The sequence below is a fragment of the Myotis nattereri genome (genome assembly GCF_964212035.1).
Source record: "Myotis nattereri genome assembly, chromosome: 3".
Classification (NCBI taxonomy): domain Eukaryota; kingdom Metazoa; phylum Chordata; class Mammalia; order Chiroptera; family Vespertilionidae; genus Myotis; species Myotis nattereri.
The window spans coordinates 153,410,185-153,435,816 of NC_138077.1; the positions used below are offsets into that span (position 1 = coordinate 153,410,185).

The following is a 25,632-nucleotide window of genomic DNA, read 5'->3' on the forward strand; positions in this document are numbered from 1 at the left end:
CAGGGGGAATCCTTACCTCAGCCTCCTCCCTTCTCCAGATCTGTCGCTGTGCCTCTCATCGGGGCCTCTCTTTGGTGGGAGCTGGAAGGGGAGGAAGCCTATTGATTCACCGCCCGGAAGAATAAAGAACACAGGGAGGATGGAGAGTGGAGCTGGAGGGGCCAACAATGGGATCAGGCCCAGCATTCAAATACCTTTTCCCTGCGTTTCTATGACCTGTCTTTACACAGATGTGCTATTTGACTACCAGCTTGGCCCAGGTGGGAGAGCGAGGTGGGTTGATTGGGGGTTGCGGGGGGCGGGGGTGGCTCTGAACCTCCTGCTTTAGTGATGAACCTGTGTCCTGACCTGCCGGGACCCTGACTTGTTTGTTTAGCAGTAGCTCCATTCTCCTTGCCAGCCTCTGAGGCCTGGATTAAAACATTGCTTCCCACGATAGCCACATGCTTTGGGAATATGACTTCCCTTCCTGTACAGAGTTCAGGCTTCTGTCAGGCACTAACCTGGGCGGTCGTGGCATCCAGAGCATGGAGGTATCACTGCAGGTCACCACTGACCTCTCCCTGGGGGGTTATTTGGAACCAACCATGTAGACCAAGAGTCATTGGAGCTGGAGGCAGGAGACGGGTCACGAAATGGAATAAGCAAGGGGAAGCAGGACCATGGTTAGGTTAGGACAGTGGTCGGCAAACTCATTAGTCAACCGAGCCAAATATCAACAGTACAACGACTGAAATTTCTTTTGAAAATTTTTTACATTTAAATTTTTTAAACTTAAACTATATAGGTAGGTACACTGTTATTAACTTAATTAGGGTACTCCTAAGCTGGCCTTTGCTAAAAACGTCCTCAATCTGATTGAGGTACATTCGCTAAGGTCAACCCCTTCCAGCTCTCCCATCCACATTCATCTTGTATACTTGTTTCGTCTATCTCCTTTCCGAAAACTGACTTCTGCGCATGGGCCACGAAATTTCAATCGCACTGTACGTGCGCACCCGCTTGTGGTATTTTGTGGAAGAGCCACACTCAAGGGACCAAAGAGCCGCATGTGGCTCGCGAGCCGCCGTTTGCTGACCACTGGATTAGGACAAACAGTCCGGACCAATGTTTTGTCTGTTGTCAATTTTGCAACATGAAGAAATCTAATTTTCTTCTCACGGAAAGTTATTTGCTGTGAACAAGCACTGAAATTTCTCAAAATACATTTTCACTGAGTGACACCGTTCTTTGTACAAGAAGACTGTCTCTTTAAATGTTGGCATTTTCTCCTCCTCCAAAGCTAATGACATGATTACACAATAGTCTAAGGGTTGTTCCTATATAATAGAACATATGCAGTTATGTTACTAGTATATATACATATTAATTTTGAGAATTTCCATTGACATATTTACTTTTAAGATGGTCAAAGGACAAAATCTGTCATCTTTCTAGCCTAATGAATTAGATGAGATTAAAATTACATAATTGGCGTGGTGAGCACACAATACAATATGCAGATGATGTCTTATAGAACAGTATATCTTAAAACTTTATAATTTTATTAACCAATGTCTTCCCAGTAAATTCAATATAAAAGTAAAAAAAACAGTTGTATAACAGAGAAAGCTAACACAATGAAATATTTACATTTGGATAAACTAAGCCAGCAATTTGCTGACCCATATAAAATGTGGGTCTCACCTCTTTTATTTGGTGTAGTTCTGTATGTTTGCAAGTTCGCTTTCCTGTTTAATCAAGAGGTTTAAGGCAGCCTTTAGTCATCAGTGACATCCAGGGAACAATAAAGTTGATTACAGTTGTTTATTAAACAAGTCCTAGGGTAGAAGAGCGTGTGCACCAGGGCCTCCTGTAAACCCGCCCACTCCGTGGGGAGAGAAGCAGCAGTGGGTGAACCAGCGGACACACAGCGGGCTGGCCTCCCGACCGGAAGGGCCCACAAACTGTGCTGACACGGGAACCTGTTTATCCGTGAGGCTCAGGCAGTGTTCCTGTGTGGCACCACCTCTGAGCTGAAGATGACCTGAGGCACGGAAGTTTCTCGTTTCCCAAGCACACCCCATGTGTGCCTGCCTCTCTGTGGCTGCTGTCTTTACCACCATGCAGAGGCACTGGGTGTGTGTGGAGAGCTGTTTCTATGTAGAGGACCGGGGATCTAAATCAGAACAATTTTGTGTTGCCTGAGGCTACCATTGGCTCTTGAAGAAAGTCAACATTAGCAAGGTTGAGTTTAGCTTTCTTAACCTTCCTAATGCCGGGACCCTTTACTACAGTTCCTCATGTTGTGGTGACCCCCCATCATAAAATTATTTTCGTTGCTACTTCATAACTGTAATTTTGCTACTGTTATGAATCGTAATGTAAATATCTGATATGCAGGATGTATTTTCATTGTCCGCGACCCTCCGGTTGAGAACCTCTGATTAAGAAAGTGTAGCAGATTTGTGACAGCCCTTCACTTCACAGGCATCCCCAAAGTGAACATACAAGCTTTACCCAATAACAGCAGAGGCTTCCAATGCTTTGATTACAGGCAACACCCTTTTTAATTGAGTCTCAAATTGCTACCCCTCTGTGTATTTTATCATAGCAAAGAGTAAAGAAAGTGCTTATGAAACAGATGGGCTTTATTTTTTTTTTTTTAAATGACTGTTGTAGAGTTGATAATAGCCCCTCCCCCTGCCCCATCTTTTTTAAAAAGTTTAAAAATTATTTATTTGTAGAACAGTTTTATATTCACAAAAATATTGAGCAGATTGTATACTGAGTTTATACCCCCACTTCTGCACACAATTTCTCTTACTATTATCATCTTCCATTAATGTACATTTGTAAAATTAATGAACCAATATAGATACATTATTATTAATTTCTCCATACTTTATTCAGATTTCCTTAGTTTTTACCCAATGCCCCTTTTCTGTTCCAGGATCCACGGTACACATTATATTGAGATGTCATGTCTCCTTAGGCTCCCCTTAGCTGTGACATTATTTCAGATTTTTGTTTTTATGACTTTGATGGTTTTGGGGAGTCCTGCTCAGGACTTTTGTAGACTGTCTCCCAATTGGGATTTGTCTGAGGTTCTTCTCAGAATCAGGCTGGGGTTGTGGCTTTTGGGAGGAAGATAACACAGTGAAGTGCCATTCTTAACATTCTATTAAGATTACGGACTAGCAGCATCACTTATCACTGTTGATGTTGACCTCAATCGCCTGAGGTCCTGTTTGTCAAGTTTCTCCACTGAAAAGTGACTCCCACCCCCTCGCCCCCGCCACCTTTCCATACTGCCCTCTTTGGGAGGAAGTCTCTGAGCACAGCCCACACTTAGGGAGTGGGGGTTATGTTTCCCTCCTTTAGGGTGCAATAGCTACATCATTTATTTGCAGCTCTTCTGCATGGGAGACTTGCCTCTCCTTTCTCACTTATTATTCATTATTTTATTCAGTCATTGATTTATATTAGTATGGACTCTTGGATGTTTATTATATACTTGGGGTTATAATGCTTTGATTTTGTTGCTCGTTTTGGCCACTGGGTCCCCCTCTCTTTTGAAGTTATGGTCCAAGGAGGAGCCCTCGTTTCTGATGTCTATACTGACAAGGGAGAGGTCTCGTGGGGACTGCCCTTCAGACCACCCTGTCTTGTTTTCTCCGATGAAGCCACTGTTCAAGGGTGGCAAACGCCCCTCCTCACACCTCTCAGCCAGCAGGGATGGAGCCAAGCCTCTAGAGGGAAATGAAAGAGTTCTGAGACCCAAATTAGAAAGTGTGCCGAGGAGGAAAGTAATAGTGCTCAGTGTGGGTAAACGGTTAGGGTGCGTGCGGGCACATGTGCACAGGATGCTTCATCTACTTCTACATTTAACAAGTGTTTACTGAGAGCCTGCTACCTGCTGGGCGTTGTCCCAGGTACAGGGGATGCACCATCACAGCCCAACACCCCTGACGTCCTCAGTGCATGCGGAGATGGACCGTCCTCAGGGAGTGAGAAATGCTGTGAGGACAGTAAAGCACTAAGGGCAAAAGTGCAGCAGGGTGAGGATGGCTGATGAAGTGACATTTGAGCAGGAATGAGGTGGAGATGTGAGTCCTTTGGGTATCTGGAGAAGAGGCTTCTGGGAAGAGTGATCAGCAAATCCAAAGACCCAGAAATTAATGGCTAAAGTGAACCTCAGGGGTCATATGTAGGTTTAAATCTCCCGGGCTACCCTGATTTTTCCATTAGTATGAATTATTAATGAGGTTTCAGTGAGCAAATGTGTTTGCTTTTACGCAGGAGTGGTCTCTTTCCTGGCTGTGAACATGCCAGCTAACCTAGCCTCCAACTCCTGTGTGTCTGGGAGTCCAGAACGGAGAGGACTGTTCTACATTTGTGGACCAGAGGGGAAGAAAATATGCCCAGCGCCAAGCCACCTTGCTTGGGCTGCACCCCGATTGCTCCTAGGAGGAAGAGGAGAGTGGCTTTGAAAGCCAGCCGAAAGGCCGGCAGCCACTTGTCTCATAAGATGTAGCTAGAAATAAAAGCTGCTGGAGTGGTTTTCAGATGTCTTAATTTTCATAATTGTTTCCACATTATGGGCTGGCTGGACTTTTTTTTTTTTTTAAAGAATCAAGTTTGGGAGAGTCTAAATGAAAGCTTTGCTCATGAAGTTTTCATTTGGATTCCACATATAGACTTTCTAAACCTTCATTTCATGAAGTCTTAAATTACTGAAGTTCGGAGTTGTGGTAATAGCTCCAGAGTCTAACATCTTTTGTTTCTGGGTCAGAACTACACAGGCCCTCTATACTTTTAGTATAAAAGAAAAGAAGAAAAAGACAGCTGGGATTTGGCAGAATAAAAGTTTAGCAATGTTAATGTTGTCTTGATATTGACCATATTATATGAACTGTTATTCTAAAATTTGAAAATATATTTGCAGAAAAGTGCCTTTTTTTTTTTGTGCTTCTTAGAGCTGTTAAAACAAAACAAACAAAAACCCTAAAGACCACTTAGAATACCCAATTATTATTTTTTAATAATCCAAGACAGTCTTTGAATGTCATTTGATCGGGTCATTCTATAGTTATTTTAAGTGACGCTTGGTCTGTCTGGTGTTTTGTTTGTCTGTAGAGGGAGAATGTTTAGTGTTGCAGAAAAGCATGTGCGGCTGGGAGCACAGCTGCCTGAGTCTTCCACTCACTAGTTGTGTGACCTCGGGGAAGGGTACTTCAGTTTCTTTTTCTGCAAAATGGCTACGATAAGAGCATCTACATAATTTCTGGGAGGACTGAATGAGACCCATGTAAAATGCTTAGTCCGGCACCAGACACAAAGTAACCACTCAAATATTAGCAATTAAACATGCAGTAGTAATAATGAGGTAGAGATAGTAACTAAACCAAGAACAAGTAGTTAATAAGTAAGGAGTTCCCTAATTGGTATATTTAGTGGGTGACGTGTAAGTCAGCAAAGGCATTTAATTGAACCTTTTCATTTTAGTGAGGGGAAGAGATAGTGTAGGACGGAGATTCATTCATTCACTCCACAAATGTTGACGTTATCAACAGGAGCATAAAAGGCATGGTGCCCGCACTCCAAGAGCAGACTGGTTGGTCTAGGGTGGGGGCTGGACTATAAATGCATAAACACAAAAGAAAATAGGTAACAGATGATAGGTGCTTTGGTGAAGCTACAACAGGCTCTCTGGTCGTGAGAGCTGTAGGGTTACTCCCCTCCCCACTTTCTTTTGGCCACCATGAGCTTGTCCTCTATATCTATGGGTTTGTTTCTGTTTTGTTTCGTTTATTCATTTGTGTGTGGGTTTTTTGGGGTTTTTTTTAGATTCCACATGTAAGTAACATCATATGGTATTTGTCTTTTTCTGTCTGACTTATTTTACTTAGCACTATACACTCTGTCCATCCATGTCATTGCAAATGGTAAGATTTCATTCTTTTTTATTGCTGAATAATATTCTACTGTATATACAGCATGGGGCAAACATAGGTTTACAGTTGCCTTATGGAAATTAATATAATAATTAATACTTGATAATACAAGAATAAACTCTATGTTTCTCATACTCACAACTGTAAATCTACTTTTGTCTCATCTTGTAAATACCACTTCTGTATTCATTCATCTACTGATGGATATCTAGGTTGTGTTCATATCTTGGCTATTACTAGCTATCCTATCTAATAAAAGAGAAACATGGTAATTGGCATATGACTGCTACCCTTCCCATTGGCTAATCAGCGAGATATGCAAATTGACTGCCAGCCAAGATGGCGACTGGCAGCCAGGCAGCTTGAAACTAGCATGAGGCTTGCTTGCTTCAGTGACGGAGGACTCCAACGTTCCTGCCTGCCCCTGCAACTCTAAGCAACTATGTAACAAATATAGAAGCTAAACAAAACCCCAGAAACCTACTTTAGTCCGCCAGGCTTCAGCCAGCAGGATCGAAACATTGTAAGCAAAGGCCAGAAACCTACTTTCAGCAACAGAGGCCTAAGAGCTGGAGCCAAGCCTCAGAGCTAAAGCTGTCCCAGAATAAAAAAAAGAAAGAAAGAAAGGAGCAGTTGGGAGCTTCAGTCACCCGCCAGCCTGAAAACAGCCCTCAGCCCCTCACCCAGACTGGCCAGGCACCCCAGTGGGGACCCCCACCCTGAAGGGTATGTGACCAGCTGCAAACAGCCATCATCCCCTCACCCAGGCTGTCCAGGCACCCCAGTTGGGACCCCAACCCTGAAGGATGTGTGACCAGCTGCAAACAGCCATCACCCCCTCACCCAGGCTGTCCAGGTACCCCAGTGGGGACCCCCACCCTGATCCAGGACACCCTTCAGGGCAAACCAGCCGGCCCCCACCCGTGCACCAGGCCTCTACCCTATATAGTAAAAGGGTGATATGCCTCCCGGCACCGGGATCAGCGTGATGGGGCAGCGCCCAAACCCCCTGATCACCCTGCAGCTCTGTGTGTGACAGGGTGCGGCGCCCCAATCCCCTGATCGGCCCTGCTCTGTGCGTGACAGGGGGTGGCGCCGCAACCTCCCCATCGACCCTGCCTTCAGTGTGACAGGGGGCAGTGCCCTAACCCCCCAATCGGCCCTACCCTGAGCATGACTGAGGGTGGCATCGCAACCTCCCAATCCGCCCTGCTCTGTGCATGACAGGGGGCAGCGCCCCAACCCCCCCATCGGCCCTGCTCTGAACCCGACCAGGGGCTGCACCTAGGGATTGGGCCTGCCCTCTGCCACCCGGGAGCAGGCCTAAGCCAGCAGGGTGTTATCTCCCGAGGGGTCCCAGACTGCGAGAGGGCACAGGCCATGCTGAGGGACCCCCTCCCCCCCGAGTGCACAAATTGTTGTACACTGGGCCTCTAGTGTTGTAATAAACATAGAGATGCATATATCATTTCGAATTAGTGTTTTTGTTTTCTTTGGATAAGTACCCAGAAGTGGAATTTCTAGATTGTATGGCAGCTCTATTTTGAATTTTTTGAGGAACCTCCATACTGTTTTCCATAGTGGCCATACCAATTTATAACCTCACCAACAGTGTGAGGATTCTCTTTTCTCCATTCTCACCAGCACTTTTTATTTGTTGATTTATCCATGATAGCCATTCTGACAGATGTGAAGTGATATATCATTGTGGTTTTAATTTACCTGATGATTAGTGATGTTGAACATCTTTTCATATGTCTGTTGGCCATCTGAAATGTCTATTCAGGTCCTCTGCCCAAATTTTTATTTGAATTGTTTGGGTCTTTTGGTGTTAAGTTGTATGAGTTCTGTATATATTTTGGTTATAACCCCTTATTAGATATACTAGAGGCCCGATGCACAAAATTCATACAAGAGTAGGCCTTCCTTCTTCCAGCTGCCAGCACCAGCTTCCCTCTGGCTCCTGGGACCCAGCTTCTCTCACAGCCTTGGCTTCATCCGGAAGGTCGTCCAGAAGGAAGTCTGGTCTAATTAGCATATTATGCTTTTATTATTATAGATAACATTTGTGAATATCTTCTGTCATTTTATAGGTTGTCTTTTCATTTTGTTTATGGTTTCCTTTGCTGTACAAAACCTTTTTAGTTAGATGTAGTCCCATTTATTTAATTTTTCTTTTATTGACCTTGCCTGAGGAGACACATCCAAACAGATATTACTAAGAGAAATGCCAAAGAGTTTGTTGCCTATGTTTTCTTCTAGGGGTTCTATAGCTTCAGTGTGGAGTTACTTTGGATTGGTCAGAGAAGGTATTTCTGTGAAGGGGATATTTCTGTGAAGGGGGTATTTAGGCGAGGATCACAGAATCTTATCTTAAGGTCTGAGAGGGATCAAGAGATGATAAATCTGATCATTTGTTGTAAGTTCACCAAAGTTTTTGGTAATTTCCAGCTAAGAAAATATGATGATCTATAGTTGATATGTACTGGGATGGTCAACAAGCTTGGCAGCATATGGCAGAGGAGAAAAAAATCAAAAGTATTTACTAATTTACAAAACTTCCAGTTATTCATTTTTGGAGCTCCGGGATGATTGCATTAGGAAATGTTTTATAGGAGAGTTGGGGGAAATGATGTCCTGATTTGTTTAGTTATCAACATATAAGGTTTTATGGCTACATGAAGCTTTAAGTAGAAAACCATTTTATTTTCATTATCACTGAAAAACTCTAAAGTGTGCTTTGCTGATAAATGTAGTAATAATGAACATAGGTGAATCCTTGTGGCTTTTCTTTTGAACATTAATTTTGATATTTCAGACTGTAGTTGTCAAGAAAGGTAGAATGCATTAAGTAGAATGTGTGCTTCTCAGACAGAACTTTTAAAGTAGCATTTAAAAGCCTATTTTTTACAGAAAATGTTGAACAGAAAAATTTGTAAAGAATTTTTTAATAACCCTCAATTCCACCATTCTTAATATTACACTTCGAGACTTTTTCTTATATTTTTTCTGTATCTTTAAAAAAATAGTCAAGACATCACAGATATTTATGTATGTATATATGTATATAAATATAGGTATACATATACCTAATATATAATTATTTGTAATTAAAATAATGGCATATTTTTTTCTCATATTACCACTACTTCATGGTAAATATGATTTTTTAATGGCTGCACAATATTCTATCCTCTGGAATATTTTTAACCAATTCCCTATATATGTTTCACCCAAAAGTAGAATTCAAGGCTGAGAGATAGGGAGCTGCTTGGCAGAAGTTCTGGCTAATCATGGTTTCTCTACTTTGTCAGACAAAACTACTTCTCAGTCTCAGGACAATTTTTGTTAAAATATGTCTAAGAATGTGCCATTTCAGTTTTTATGGAGGAAAGTTGAATTTGAAGATTTTTGAAGTAAAAATCATTGAGGTTTTAAGACATCATATAATTACAAATGCAACCAAATTTATGAACCCAAACTAAAATATTAAGACTCCTTCGGAAGGAAATTGGGAAACCTTAAAGTGTTGTGTGTTTTTGGTTGTTTTTTTTTTTGGTAGTATTATATTTCCAACATCTTCCTGACATATTAATCTTGACATTACTGATGAATTAATCAAAGATATAATTTAAAATTAGAAATGTGTTTCTCTTAGGTATTTAGAACATATAGCAAAATAAAATACATTATTTTTCATTAGTGAAAGGACACATATTAATTGCATCATTAAAATTTCTCATGTGTGTTTTTTATTGTTTGTCTTGAATTTCTATATATTTTCAACATTGTTGAAAGCTGAATTTTCTCCTTGGATATTTAATTTTATAGATTAGTATTGTCTACTCAACTCTTATATGCTGCTAGTAGAATTAGAAACACAATCTGTCTCAAGGACAGTTTGACAATATGTATCAGAAACCTTTAAATAAATTTATATGAATTACTTCAACTTGAAATCTATGGATTAATCTTAAGGAAATAATTGGCCAAGTATGTAAAGATTAATGCACAAGAATGTAACCTTGCTTATGAAAGCAACATATTAGAAACAACCTAAGTGTCCAGCATTTAGGGATCAGTTAAATAAAGTGTGGTGTATTCATAAACTGAATATTAGGAAGCTATTAAAATGATCAAATATATCTATACTTTTAATTTTAGAAAATTATCACACTAAAATGTAGATATATTGGCCTGTTGTATGGAGTTATCTGTATTGCCAATTAAATACCAGTGGATCCTGCGAAAGAGAGTAATTTTTTTTCTTTTTTTTTTATTATTAGTTAAGGTATTACAAATGTGTCCTCATCCCCCCCATTAACCCCCAACCTCCCCCCAACACACAAACTCATGCTCCCATCCCCCTGTTGTCCATGTCCATTGGTTTGGCTTATATACATGCATACAAGTCCTTCGGTTGATCTCTTCCCCTTACCCCCGCCCTCCCCTACTTTCCTTCTGGGGTTTGATAGCCTGATTGCTGTTTGAAAGAGAGTAATTTTTGTTTTGTCATTGTTAAAATTGAGTCCCCTTCCTTGCAATGGAAAGGCACTAGAACTATTTGTCTCTTGAGACCACTCTCAGTTTATTTATTTTAAGCATATAAAGTCATATTCTTACCTTCCATTTGCTATGGCAGAGAGGCATGTGTCCAATTCATTTAAAGGTATCATATGTCATTAAAATGTAAATAAAAAGAAGACTGCCCAAGATACATTTCTGTTTCGTAGTCCTGTAAACTGATATCTGATATGCCTGTCCTGATTCTGTATGTGGTATTGGATTACAGAATTTATAAGATCCTGAAAAGCTGGGGATTTCCATGAAGCTTTTGCTGTTAGAACCACTTCATTCCCAGCAGTGAACTGCTCAGGGCCTGAGCCTACTGGATCTCCCGCAAATACATTGCAGCCCCATTCCTTGTGAGGGAGACCATGGTTATTCTCCCCAGACGCTAGATTTCCGGACCTTCAACCCTGGTCTTCTTTGATAGAAACTTACATGGCTATACCCAGACCCTTGTGAGGCAGAACATCTGGTCTTCCCACCATGGATAGGAGGATGGGCAATCAACCTTAGAGCCTGCGCCCAGACCCTTCTTGGCCAAAAGCCCTCACTTTTGGGGTCCAAGAGATCTTGGAGCTGAGATTAGTATCTTGCCTGTCTGCCTGATACCCCAAGTTGGGGTCCACTTTCAGACGCATGTCCTGAGGATTTGCCCTTGCTTGGCAGTTATGTTCTCACATCCTTGGACTTCTGTCCAAACTCCAGATCTCAGTCTTGCCCATGAAGGCCTGCCCTCCCACCACCTACTGTGTTGAAGAGAGCCCAGGGAAGGAAACTGGCTCAAAGCGATTGAGTTGGAATATCCAGTAAACAAATTCGCATTGGTACAGGTTGGACTAGGAGAATAAGAAAGAAGTAAACAACAAGGTAAGGAAGGAGTATTGAGACCAGTCTCCAGCCTGTGCCACATGCTTGTCAAGTGAGTGTTGTCATTGTACTTGAAACCAAGAGATGGCAAAAGCAAGATCAAGGAGTGGAATCTGAGTGGTGGAAAATTGAACTCTTGGGGAAGCCACTTGGTCATGTGAAAAGTAACTCAACACCCGTTATCTTGGCAAGAATGTGCCTGCCATTGCCAACCTGCCTTTGATTAATGAACAGAACCCATAAATAAGAAATGAGCTGGAAACTGCCAGGAGAAAGCATTAATATGCTGTACTGCAATCATTGCCAGGACAGAGTGGATATTGCAGGGCTCAGAATATTTGACTTACTGCTGCCTCCATGATCATTTATTCATTGATTTATTCAGCCAGCACTCAGCAAAGACCTGTCTTGAGGCAGCCAGGGAATATAAGTTCTGGGGTTATAATGGTGACATTTCCACTCCTTCACTGAGCTTGCACCTCACCTGGGAAACAGACAACAATTACCCATGTGAGATAAATGCTGTGATAGGAGGTCAGGGTTAGGGTCTGGAGCAAGGGACATTTACTGAGATTGGAAGGATTGAGAGGAGCTGGCCAGACAAGGGGCAAGGGGTGGTTTATTGATTGATTTTGCAAAGAGTGATATTTGTTTCTTCTTTAAATTTCTTTCTAGGATGTTCAGTTCTTCTCCACAATGAATGAGTGTCACTATGATAAGCAGATGGACTTTTTTTATAACAGAAGCAACACTGACAGTGACACCGCCGATGACTGGACAGGAACGAAGCTTGTGATAGTTCTATGTGTTGGAACATTTTTCTGCCTGTTTATTTTCTTTTCTAATTCTCTGGTCATCGCAGCGGTGATTAAAAACAGAAAGTTTCATTTCCCCTTCTACTACCTGTTGGCTAACCTAGCTGCTGCAGATTTCTTTGCTGGAATTGCCTATGTATTCCTGATGTTCAACACTGGCCCCGTTTCAAGAACTTTGACCGTCAACCGCTGGCTTCTCCGCCAGGGGCTTCTGGACACTAGCTTGACTGCCTCCCTGACCAATTTGCTGGTGATTGCCTTGGAGAGGCACATGTCAATCATGAGGATGCGGGTCCACAGCAACCTGACCAAAAAGAGGGTGACGTTGCTCATTTTGCTTGTCTGGGCCATTGCCATCTTTATGGGGGCGGTCCCCACACTGGGCTGGAATTGCCTCTGTGACATCTCTACCTGCTCTTCCCTGGCCCCCATTTACAGCAGGAGTTACCTCATTTTCTGGACTGTGTCCAACCTCCTGGCCTTCTTCATCATGGTCGTGGTGTACCTGCGGATCTACATGTACGTCAAGAGGAAAACCAACGTCTTATCCCCACATACCAGTGGCTCCATCAGCCGCCGGAGGACCCCCATGAAGCTAATGAAGACAGTGATGACTGTCTTAGGTAAGAGGAGCCCAGGGAATCATTTTTCCCATTCATTCAGCGCATACTTATTGAGTATCTACTGTGTATAAGGCACTTACTAGGTAGTAGGAACGCAGCAGTGAACGAGAACAGGTGTAAATCTCCACCTGCCTCCAGCTGACACACTAGTGGGGGAAGACAAAAATGAGTATTCTAATAGGGAGAAATAAAATAGTTTTATAAAAATTTTAAGATAACATTGATAAAATAAGAGGTTGATGAATCTTATTGAGAAAATCAAAGCCGGGGAGGGAGATGAGGAGTGCTAAGCAGGTATAGTTTGCAATTTCAAAAAGCACGGTGAGGACCAGCTTCATCTAGAGCAGCGGTTCTCAGCCTGTGGGTCGCAACTCCTTTGGGGGTCAAACGACCCTTTCACAGGGGTCGCCTAAGACCATCGGAAAACACTATATATAATTACATATTGTTTTTGTGATTAATCACTATGCTTTAATTATGTTCAATTGGTAACAATGAAAATACATCCTGCATATCAGATATTTACATGACGATTCATAACAGTAGCAACATGACAGTTATGAAGTAGCAACGAAAATAATTTTATGGTTGGGGGGTCACCACAACATGAGGAGCTGTATTAAAGGGTCGCAGCATTAGGAAGGTTGAGAACCACTGATCTAGAGGATGACTTTTGAGCAGGGACGTGAAGGTGTTGAGGGAGCCAAGCTCATGGGTGGGGAAGGGCGTTCCAAGCAGAAGATGCAGTAAGCACAGGGGCCTGAACAGGAGGCGGCCAGCGTGGCTGGAGTGGCGTGAACTGGGAAGAGGAGGAGGAGATTAGGTCAGAGGCCTGAGGATAGAATGGGGCAACTCAGATTATTTAGGACCATGTCATGATCCTACTTAGGTTTTGATGGCCTCTCTCTGGCTGCTGCTTTGAGAAAATGCTACAGTGGGGCCAGGGCAAACACGAGAGAATGTCTTACGAGGGTGCTTTCAGTACTCAGGAGGGATGATAGTGCTGGGGACCAGAGGGCAGATTGGAGGTGATGAGATCTGGTCAGATTTTGGATGTTTCTAAAGGTAGAGTTGATAGGTAAGGGATGAAGGAAGTGAGAAGAGGAGAGGAAGGTGGGGAGTGTTATTTACTGAGGTGGGGAAGACAGAAGAGGGGGAGATTGGGGGCAAAGTCAGGAGTTTGGTTTTGGACAGACTAAGTTAAGGATCTGTTGGACATCTCAGTGGAGTCACTGAGTAGGCAGTGGGATGTATGAATCGGGAGTTCAGGATTAGGCATGGGTGAGAGATCTATATTTGAGAGTCACTGAGGAAAGAAATGCTATTTTAAACCACAAGACTGGATGGAGATGAGAAGAGGACCCAGGAACGAGCCTCAGGACACTCCAACGTGAGGAGGAGGGGAGGCAGGGGACAGCCAGCGAAGGAGCCCCAGAGGAGTAGCCAGAAATTCCTGGAGAATCTGGTGGCCCAGAAGCCAAGAGCGGGAAGCCCTGGAGGATAGGCAGTATCAGCAGCGGAGTCCTCCTGCGACATGGAGTCCGATGAGCTTACGGGGTTTAGCAGAGCGGTCGTATTATAAGGACCTTGAGAAGACTGAATTTAGTGTAGCCACGAGCCCGATCCGAGCAAAATGAAGAAGAAAATGGAGGGGAGGATTTAGGACAACTTCTGAGAAGTTTGCTTTGACCTGTGAGCCCTGTACCATGAAGTCACATTCAGTGCAAAGAATGTTCCCTTCATTTTGTTTTTTCTATGGCAGATGGCTTGTTGTCCCCCAATTCCAGTCCTGGGTTGCAGGTAGAATTTGGGATGTGTGGGCAGATACCTTTGTGGTTTCCCAGGCCTTGTATTTGAAGTTTGGAGGCCTTTCCTCACCATGGCTGCAGCAAGGGGGACTGTTAGTGAGAGACCCAGGAGCACAGCCAAGTCCCAATGTAAAGGAATTAAAAAATGAGTTCTCAGGAAACCATCCACATTAGAGGAAATAGGGTGTCTGCGGTGTGGTGTGGAAACCATCATCATGTCTCTATGTCCTAAAACTGCTAGTAAGATTTACAGATCAGCAGACACACAGCGTGATTGTTAAAATAATTTCCAACTCAGGATTTATTTTTGTTAACTAGTATTTATTTATTGGTATATTTATTATTATTTTTGTTACTCCTTACCCAAGGATATTTTTCTACTGATTTTTAGAGAGAGTGGAAAGGAGAGGGAGAGACAGAGAGAAACACTGATGTGAGAGAGAGACATCAGTTGGTTGCCTCCAGCATGCACCCTGACCAGGCCGGGGAACCTGCAATCAACGTATGTGCCTTTGACTGGATTCGAACCTGGGACCCTTCAGTCCATGGGCCGACACTCTATCCACTGAGCCAAACCGCCTAGGGCTTAGTTAACTAATATTTATGTAGTGTTTCATACGTGTCAAGCATTGTCCTAAGTATTTTACATGTATGAACTGAATGCTCATGGCAACCTCATGAGGTAGGTACTACTATTACCCCATTTTCCAGATGGGGAAACTAAGCAGAGAGTTCCAGCAGCATGCCCAGGGCCATCTGGCTGTTACTAGTGGAACCAAGACTGGCCAGGTGGCCTTTGGAGTCCACATGTTTAACACACACTCTGCAACTACTTTTGGTTGTTTGGACTTTTTACACATCTCATCTTTGTCCTGTCTTCGGCTTTGACCATCTCCTCGTTCTTTGAGTGCCTTCACAAGAACATAGACAAGAAAAAGACAAGAAGGGGTCGGTTAATCAATGGTTCCGCTCTTGAGCGAGAGAGGATATTTTTGGTAAAGAGTAAAGTTTGTTATTTACTGGTAGTGTGAATGGACTCTGCTGCTTTCCCTGCTTCACTTTCAAACATAATCGTTTGCTTGGCTATGTGTCTTGAGCAATTACCTGCCCGATTAAGGAGAAAACTTAACTTTTTCAGTATATGATATTCACATGCAGCATGAGATAGAAGAAACTTCTATAAGACTAGATGGAGAGAGTAGGACTCTTTGTGATGTGGTCATGGTCACGAGCTTTGGTTTCATAGGTAACTTTGTCTGGACCATAAGGAAGAGTTTAAAATAAAACAGCTGTGTGGTTTTGGTAGGTGTGGTATTGGATAAAGGAAACACTGGAATAAAAAGTGAAATTGCCCAGTGGGACAAGAGAAGTCGTGACATTGAGATGCCACAACATCAGGGAATTGGTTGATGAGAGGAAGACAGTTTGGTGTTGACTTGGGGAAGTTCCTCAGTGGTGAGACTGAGGGATCTGCTGGAAGACAGGAAGTCTGGGGACCAGGGAAGTGAAACTGAAGAGCTAGGTGGTCTGAGGTTTTGAGGTGATTTCTTTGGGTAACAGAAGATTTGTTTGGGGTTTGAACCCCAACTCTGTCATTTTCTACAAAGGTGATCTGAAGCACGTTAGCTCACCTTTTTTGGTTAAATTTTCTCATCTGAGGTGGAACAGATAATCTTTAAGTTCTTTCAATGTTATAAAATTCAATGATCCTATTATAACCAAAGGTCACCAAAGCTGATACAGAGTTCTGTGGATTGACTGTGTATCAAGCACAGAGTCTTCTTCCATGAGAGCATCTACCATAGCGTCCGCTCAGGGGGGAAGCCGCTCAGTTGCTCTGTCTGATACATGAAAAAATTCAGTTGCCTGAGACAAGTGTCTCCCATGTGATAGTGTATCAGAAAAATCAACAGTGCCGGCATCTACCATTATGGTTGTCACTGGTGCTGAGCATATGGAAATTAATAACTTAGTGCTTCTTTCTATAATGATTACCCGATTTAAATAGCTTCATAGTAAAATACTAAGCCTTTCTATTTACTCCTTGCTATGTATGTTGTAAGAAAGGTTAATTTAAGATTAAATTTTCTTATAAACACACCTTTTAAGTATTAGAAAGTCAATCAATGCCTATTAGCTGTTTGTTAAACAGCATCTAAGAGGCAAAAGGTTGCATGAATTCAGTGAGCTGAATCTCATTTCAGAGAAGGGGGAAGGAATGGACAGGCCTATAGAATTTGGGGGAGACTTCTTAGAGCGCTTGGGATGTGATCTGGAAAAAATAAATGGAGTTTGTATGGGCAGGAAGGAAAGACATTCTAAGTAGGAGAAACAGTATAATTAAAAGTGTGACGGTAGAAACATCTAAAGCTTTTGCAGTACCACAAGGAAAGCCCTTAGGAGCACAGATGCATGTTGTAGTACAAGGGCAAATAGTTCAGCTGTGAGCTGGGAAAGTTTAGTTGGCCATCCTTTTGGAAGGAGAGAGGTAGACCAGAAGACTTGTGTGTTTCTCTCCAGCTTTAAGATTCTGGTTGGACACAAAGGCATGCAGAGCTGGATAGGGAGCAGATTCTTTCCTCATTGAGGGAGGTGCAAGCGTGAGGATGGTGCTGTGAATTTTAAATCTGTGCATGATTGGAAAGGCAACTAGTCATCGTGTTCCCATCTCAGCAGCCCTGGGGCAGAATGCTTGCTCACTTCTGGGTTATGAAGTGTGATGAGCCCTTTACATGAAAGAGTTGTTTATTGAATGTTCTCATCGCAAAGGCATTGGGGACATAGGATCTTACTTTCCACAGGGCACCAAGGCCCTGCCCAAGAGAGAGTCCTGTGTTTTGGAATTCTGCTTGTCAGCATGCTAATCATCTGTAGCAACCAAACACACAAGGAACCCCCCGTGGAAAGCTCTCCTGTACCATCAGCACAGCACCAAGTGAACTGAGCAAACGGGTGGTTTGTTTCCCAGAAAATGGGCTGTAATTGCTTCTGTTTTGCAATGACTTGAAATGCAAAAGAAAAGAAAAGCTGAAGGGATTCGTGAATTACACTTTTGAAATCTTCCATGAACCTTCCTGTCTCTTAGGGTGGTGTTTTTCAAACTGTAGGTTGTGAACCACTATCAAGTAATGAAATCAGTTTGGAGATTGTAACTGACACTGTTTTACAATGTGTGTGTGTGTGTGTGTGTGTGTGTGTGTGTGTGTGATGGATTATGCTATAAAATGTATTTCTTACTATGGGTTATGGTCAAGAACGTCTAAAAAGTCAAGGTTTGGGGGTCAAGTTTCCTTTTTGGCCAATAAAGAACTGAACTCTTTTGTAATATGAGAAACATTACAGATAAGGGGCTTTCAAAAGATCTGTGGTAATTGAAAGACAGAGCTAGACGCTTTTCTTCTCATTCCTCCCTCACACCTCTCCACTTAGATCAATACTCACTCCCGTTTGCCTTCTCTCAGGGGAGAGAGGAAGGAGGTAAGGTGGTGGTAACAGAAGAAATAATATTGGGAGTTCTCATGCTGGGAAATGGGTGAAATTAGTACCATAAGGAGCCTTGCTAGAGCACTCCTAACAATCATACATGACATTTCTGTAACATGGTGTCCCTTTCAGTATTTTAAGGCATTGTTCTCATCAAGTCTCACAGAAATCCTGCAAGGGAAGTGGGGATGATGTTATCCTGTCTTGCTGCCACTCCCCTAGATGCACCCTGTACTCAGCCGTAATTAATTATTTACAGTTCCTCGTTTTGCATCCCTAAGCCTTTGCACTTGCTGGAATACCTCTCCTCTGGTTCTGCCTGGGAAACTCCCATTCATCTGTAAGACTCAGCTCCAGGGCCTGTCTTCTCTGAATCTTTCCTTGCCCTTCGGACTTCGGGCCACCTGTGTGTTGTCTATACCGTAATCAATGCACTTCATTGTTTACCTGCCTTTATTTTTTAACTAGAATGTGTGTTCTTTGAAGTCAGGGACTGTACCTTATCTTTGCATCTCTAACATGCAGCACGCTGTCTGTAACACACTTGCTGAGATTATAATAGGCTGAATAAATAAGGAAGTCGAGGTTTAGGGGAGGTATGTGGCTTTTCAAAAGCTGGAACTATAAGTAGGACCCAGGTTTCCTCACATGCAGCCGGGCCGTTGGCTCGCTCTGGCTCTGACATGGCCTGCCTGTGAGGTCACCGGGCTGGGGAGTGAGGGGGCGTCTCACTTTATAACATGGGAGACAGGTCTTAGAAGACCACGTGAGAGTGCTACACGGGGAAGAGGAAAACAAATGAACATTTCTGAGTGCCTACCACAAGGAGGTCTGCATGTGACATGCTTTCAGGATTTTATCTCACTTAATTCTCACAGCAACTCTGCTGATTTTTTATAGACAGGGAAACTCGGGTAGAAGGCATCTGGCCCGTAGACTCTGACTGGTAGAAATAATTGTCGGTAATACTCATTTGGGCTCTATGTGGCTCTGAGCATTTTACATGTTTTATTTCATTTCATCTTCATGACAGCCCGAGGAGGGAGGTTCTGTTATTATTACCAGATGGGGAACTGAGGCCCAGAGGGGTTCGGTGTCTTGCCCAAGATTAGAAGAAAGCAGAGATTAGAGTCCCAGCAGGTTGGCCCCCGGACCCCACTCTTCAAGGCTAGTTAGCAGCCGCTTGTAAGTTGTGGGGCTAGAGCAGCATCGAGCCAGGTGATGAGGTGTAGAGCCTGTATGTCCCTTGATTCTTAGTTAAGGTTATTTCTGTACAGTCACTTGATTGCTCAAGGTTAGCTCACTCTTGATTGGTTCCAGAGATGTAGCAGCATGGTAGTAACAGTCATGACGTTATATCCCAGGACGGACAGCTCCAGTCTTCAAACCGTATGTTCAGTGAAGTAAATGGCGAGAGGAGGGGCCCTGGAGTAGGGTGGGAACCAGATTAAATTCTGGCCACGCCACTTCCAGGTTGTGTGACGCTGAACAATGTGCCTGCCCGCTTCCCCCTCCGTTAGATGGGGATGCCAGCAGTACCTCTGGCATGGCCAGGTTTTGAGGGTACAGTGAGATAACACACATACAAAGTACCTAGTGGGGCGCTTGGCACACAGTAAGTACTAAGCCACTCACATAATAAGCAGTAAGTGCTAAGGAAAGTAAGCTACTCTTAGGCCTTCGTTTGACCCTGAAGAGCCTTGCCCAGCATTCAAGCAGCGCGTCCTTTCCCCCAGGTAATGTCACAGGCACTGTAGGGATGGGGACTAGAGACTTCCTGATGGCGCCATCATGGTGGCAGGTTTTGTAAAGTGGACAAGTAGCCTGGAGGAAGCTAACTGGGGGTGCTTTGCAGAGGCTACCAGACAGCTGGCAAATTGCACCAGCTTGGTTCCAGGGGACCAGGGCCAACATGTGGTCACCACCACGCCTACCCCCAGCGAAATTCTGTTAAAGATTCCACTTTTGCAACATTTATGAATGAAAAATTATAAGCGAGACCCTGACTATCAAGTGTCAGCTTAATAAAAATCTCATAACACAGCACCAACACCTGTGTGTAGATCGACGCGACAGTCCGCGTAAGACACTGTCCTCATCTTGCTGATGCCTCCTAGCAGGGTGCCTCGTTAGTCAGGTACTATTACCATCCCTAGTAGGATTGGAAATTTGACCTTTGTCAGAACAGAATGGGGTCCAGAACCCAGACCTTTTATACTTAAGTTTCTGTTTCTGAACTTCATCAATGAACTGTCCTTGCTCCATTTAAAAAAAGGGGGGGCACCCACACATGCACCCACACATGCACACACATGCGGAAACCAGGAGTCAAAAGACACTAACCAGAGCCCCTGGGAATTCTGAACATTTGCTTTCAGCCTTTGTGGACTTACAGTGGCCTCCGTATCACAGAAGCCTGCTCTCAGTGTTTGCTGCCTTGCATGCCTTAGCAATCAGATATCTGTTAAAAAAAAAAAAAAAAAGGTGAAAGCTTTGCCTTAAGAAGTGCTGAGTGAGGCGATCAGCTTGTTGGCACACAGGAGCTGTCTTGTTGCTGTGCAGTCATGTCAGAATGCCTCATTCTTTTCACAGTCAAGCCGCCCAGGCACCGACCCTGAGTACACTGAGTCCAGGGTGTTCATACTTTTGTCTTGAAACAGCGAATCAAGGAGCACCTGTGTGTGCTTCAGGACATTGCAGCGGGGATGAGGGCCTTGAGGGAGAGAGGCAGTTATTCCAGGGCAAACTGTGAATGAGAGCGTGCAAACATAACCTCCTCCCAATTGCTGCTCCTTGCGATTCTGCTGGACAGACCCCTCCATTCTGAGGGGGAGGATGGTGATTAAGAAACCTCAGCGTCTGATGTTAGAGGGAAGACAGCTTCAAATTAAAAAACAAAACAAAACAAAAAAACACACAAAAAAAACCCCACTCTTGCCCGCCACCGCATCCCACCTTTTCAGATTGTTCCACTTGTTGACTACTCCCACCCCCACGGGTGTAGTTCTGTCCCAGCCTCTCATCTGCTGCCTGTGGCCCTTTATCTCATGCCTGGCTGTTGGTTCTTCTTTTTCCTGCTTCGTGGTTGCCGATGCCTCCCTGTGAGTCACTCCCAGTGCAGAAGTCATTTTTCCAAATCGCCATCCTTGTTTCCAGCGTAATGACTGCTCTGCTCTCTTCCTTCCATTTCCTCCACACGCCCCTTCAGTCCTGCTCCTCTCGGTCCACTCCAGTCACACGTCCTCCTCCAGAACGCTCTTTCTAGCTTTTCTTCTTTTTAGAAACTTGAAACGCTCCTCTTCAGCTGGGACAAACAATGATTGAATATTGCCTGGGTGCAGGGTAAAGAAACACTTCTCAAATTCAATCTCCACCCCCCCCCCCAAAATAATTGATAGGTATAATTGTATATATTTAAAGTGTACAGCATGATGATTTGATATACATGTACATTGTGGAATGATTACCAAGATTAAGACAATTAAACATCCATCTCCTACTATAGTTAATTCTGTTTATTTTGTTGTTGCTTTTGGGGTGAGAATACTTACTATGTACTCTCAGCAACTTGCAGGTAAACAGTACCGTATTATTAACCATGATCATCATGTCCTACATTAGATCTTCAGAATTTATAACTGAAATGTTGTGCCCCTTGACTTACATCTCCCATTTCCCCTCCCCGCAACCCTGACCACCACCACTCTACTCTGCATTTAGCAACTCCCGCCTTCCTCTCAACCTATCAGTATCCTCAAGCTCCTACAGGGGTCTTCATTCCATTTCTTTGGAATTGGCTTCTTTCTTTGCTTTGAACTCCACATATAAGAGATAGATACAGTGTTTGTCTTTCTCTGCCTTGTCACTTAGCAGAGAAGTTCCATTACCCAGCGACGACCAACCCTGCTGCCAACACCCAGGCTGGAAGCTTAAGGGAATGCCTTCTCTTAGAACCTCCATTTCTGCCAAAAGGAGAATGGGATTATTACCTGTCACACCTCCAGGCTAATACCTGGAATAGCCTGGTGTGTACTGACCCCTTGGTAGAATTTTATCAAATCCGTGCTAATATTGTTTGTACTTAGAAAATGTTGGCCGAAACCGGTTTGGCTCGGTGGATAGAGTGTCGGCCTGCGGACTGAAGGGTCCCAGGTTCGATTCCAGTCAAGGGCATGTACCTGGGCTGCGGGCATATCCCCAGTGGGAGATGTGCAGGAGGCAGCTGATCGATGTTTCTCTCTCATCGATGTTTCTAGCTCTCTATCTCTCTCCCTTCCTCTCTGTAAAAAATCAATAAAAATATATTTTTTTTTAAAAAAGGAAGAAAATGTCCACTAGGGACTGTGCAACTAGTGTGTAGCTAAAGCACACAGGTTGGGTGGGAGTAGGGAATGAAGGGTGTTTACTGGAATCCCAACCTGTCACAGACCCAGGGATCTACAGAGAAGCCGGGAGAAAGGGCAGGCGAACCCGTAGTATTGGTTGGGGACACCACAGGTGAGCAGCCCTTCTCCCTGTTCTGAGAGTTGTCCCTCTGGTCCAGCCACCCGCTCTCCCTCCCCACCAGATCGTTATTATGATTGCAGAGTGTGAGGAGAAAGGATCCCGTTACCTTGAAGAATCAATAGCTGTTGAGAGATTTGCCCAAGGTCACTTTGTAAGTCATTGCTAGTGTGTGGCCAGAGCTCTGGCCTTCCTAGTTCCTGCTGCTTCTGGTGGCTGTCCCTTCTAGCCTGGTGCAATGCACCTGGCCTCGGACGCCTGCGTGACAGTGGTACACAACAGGGGTTGTTTGTTTCCATCGAGTCAGACTTTACTGCCCACCAGTGGGACTCTGTTAGCCTTGATGTTTTCGGAACAAGAAGAGATTTCTGCTTTTTGTACTTATTCATCATAAACATTTATGGAGTACCTACCAGGTTTTAGGCAGTATACAAACTAAAGATGCGGCCTCTGCCCTGAAGGCTATGCATGTGTGCTCATTCTGATGTTTTACGGTTCTCCGGAGACGGCCGAGGTCTATGAGTCAGTGGTTGGCTCATGTGCGAGACAGATTACTCAGAGGCAGATCTGCTCCACGTGGCCTTTAGTATCTACAGCTTATAAGGGATCCTTTTTATGGGCTTATCTGAGGAAATAGGCAACTTACCAAAAAGAAAAGATAACAAAGAAATACACACAAGCGTCAAGTTGTAGGCATCGGGGACGGGGACGGCACCAGGTGTTAGACCCATGGAGTCAGACTGGCCATGGGTTCCGCAACCTTGGTACTTGACTTCCCGCGGGGAAAGAAGTCAGAGCCAAGACCCAAACAAGAGAGCATTTATTTGGTAAGTCACAGAGGTAGAAAAAGTAATCCCTAGAATAAATGGGCTTAGTAAACAACTTATAGAAGTAAAGGGAGGGCTCTTGGAGCTTGGGAGTGAGGAAGCCAATGGTAATGCCCACGGCAGGGAGAGAGAGAGGGAAGGGGAAGGGAAAGGCACAGGTATGCTCCCCATGGGGAGGGCTACTGGGTTTTCCATCCTAAAGGATTTAAGGGCGGAGATTTTAGGGGAGGTTCCAGGGAAGATCTCAATAGCATATTCAGCAATTTTCCAGGTGTGTCAATTTAGGGTTGTGGTCTCCCCGTATTGATTGGTTGGCCAAGGCAGGGGGTCATTATTCAAGGCAGGTGGTCCTGAGGTCAACCATGGATGGGGTCGCTGGCCTGCTTTTGCTGCTTTTCTGGGCCTGGAGCTGAAATACAACTGAGGCCCAGATGTTATCTCTGGGGAGGAAAAGGTCAGGGAGTTCAAAGGTCAAGATCAGCCATATGCTAGGGGAGGAATGGTCACCCTGGGGTCAGGGTCCCACCCATCAATTGTCCATTGGTAGACACCTGGGGTTTTCCATCCTGGTGACCCTGGCCCATTGTCCTTGCTCTGCTCATGTCTTTCTCACTGCCTATCACAAAGTGAGGGGAGTCCAGGCAAAAAGTGCTGTGGATTTTTTGAGGCCTCCTTGAAGAGGTAGGATTGAGCCAGATCTTAGTATGACAAGTGCAGAGGAGAGGGCATGCAGATAGGTGGAGCAGGGTGGGAGACAGGCATGCACATAGCTAGGGAGATCTGACTAAGGCCAGGAATGCAAAGCGGGGACAGGACAGGCTGGCTTCTGGAATAAGGGGTTTGCATGATGCAGTGTGGTTTGAGAGGCATTCTGGAGTCAGAGAATAGAAGGCCTTGAATCCTAAGATTGTGTGGACTGTATTGTCAAACACCTGCAGAGAGATCTTGTGTTTGTGAATTGGGCCTGAGGTGGGTATGATGCAAAACAACAAAATAAACAGAATTAACTACGTGAGGTGTTGGATGGGTTAATTATCTTAACACATTCCTTTCTTTCGTGCCACCAGCTGAAGCATCTTCCTAAAAAGGGTGGCACATGTGACTAACTGGATAGATTTAATTTTTGTTAAAATGTTATGCAGGCCAAATTCAATAAGTCGGTGGCCAGTCTTCAGCCCACAGCTAAATTGCCTTATCTGGCAGTGGAGAGCGCCTGTAGGATCTTGGGGGTACTGGTGGGTTGAGAGGAAGGTGGGAGTTGCTTAGATACAGAGCAGAGTTTTAGAAAGATGGGATAGAGAGAGAGATCATGATGGGGACTGCTGGGATTGGCCCAGGGCTCTGTGGGTTGTAGGTGGCCGAAGTGCCAGAGAGAGGCAGAGCTGGCCAATCATAGCAGGCACTGCAGGAAGGTACATGTGTGAGCAACAGGCTGAGTCTACACAGAGAGGGGGAGCAGCGGGAAGCCCAGCAGGAGCTCTGGGGAGCAGGACAATGGGTGGGTGTGAGCTTGTGGAACTCAGGCAGGAGGCAGAGATGGAATAAACAGCTGACCAAGGTCCCAGAAACCTGGAAGCAGGGAGCAGGTTTCCACCCTGAAGCAGGTCTCCACCTTGGAAACTAAGATGCCTTTTTAAAAATATATATATTTTTGTTGACTTTGGAGAGGGAGAAAGAGATGGAAACATCAATAGAGAGCAAGAATCATCGATAGGCTGCCTCCTGCACAGCCCGTATTGGGGACTGAGCCAGCAACCGGGCATGTACCCTGATTGGGAATTGAGCTGGGACCTTCTGGTTCATAGGTTGACACTCAATCACTGAGCCACGGCAGCCGGGCCTAAGACTCTTTAAAGCCTTTGAGCTTTGCCCTTTCTCACCTCCCAGCTGATGTCAACTTCCTGCTTCCTTCTAACCAAGAACATCGGAGACATCTGGCATGAATGTCCCTTCACCAGCTTAGCCAGCCCGCACAGGCCCTGTCCCTCCCTTTACTAAAGTAGCTTTCTAGTAAAGCTACTTCCTGCCTCCCCAGGAGCCTGTTCTCATCCTTATCTTTGCTCTCCTATATATTTGACCATTAAAAAAATATAGCCCCTGCCCTAACCAGTTTGGCTCAGTGGATAGAGCATTGACCTGTGGACTGAAGGGTCCCAGGCTCGATTTTGGTCAAGGGCACAAACCTCTATTATAAGCTCCAG

The 25,632-nt window shown here is 44.3% G+C and overlaps 1 protein-coding gene across 2 annotated transcripts in view; it reads left to right on the plus strand.

Annotated features, from left to right (window-relative positions):
* Positions 1–230: 230 nt before the first annotated feature.
* Positions 231–25,632, plus strand: part of LPAR3 (lysophosphatidic acid receptor 3) — a gene marked incomplete at its 5' end in the record, with an annotated part of 74,296 nt that continues 48,894 nt past the window's right edge. The window contains 2 exons of one of the 2 annotated variants that reach the window (XM_081086610.1): positions 231–260; positions 12,048–12,810. In XM_081086610.1, the coding sequence (XP_080942736.1) occupies positions 231–260; positions 12,048–12,810 (793 nt within the window). Of the gene's footprint in view, positions 261–12,047; positions 12,811–25,632 lie in introns of those variants that run through there. The other variant, XM_081086611.1, reaches the window with a different exon arrangement.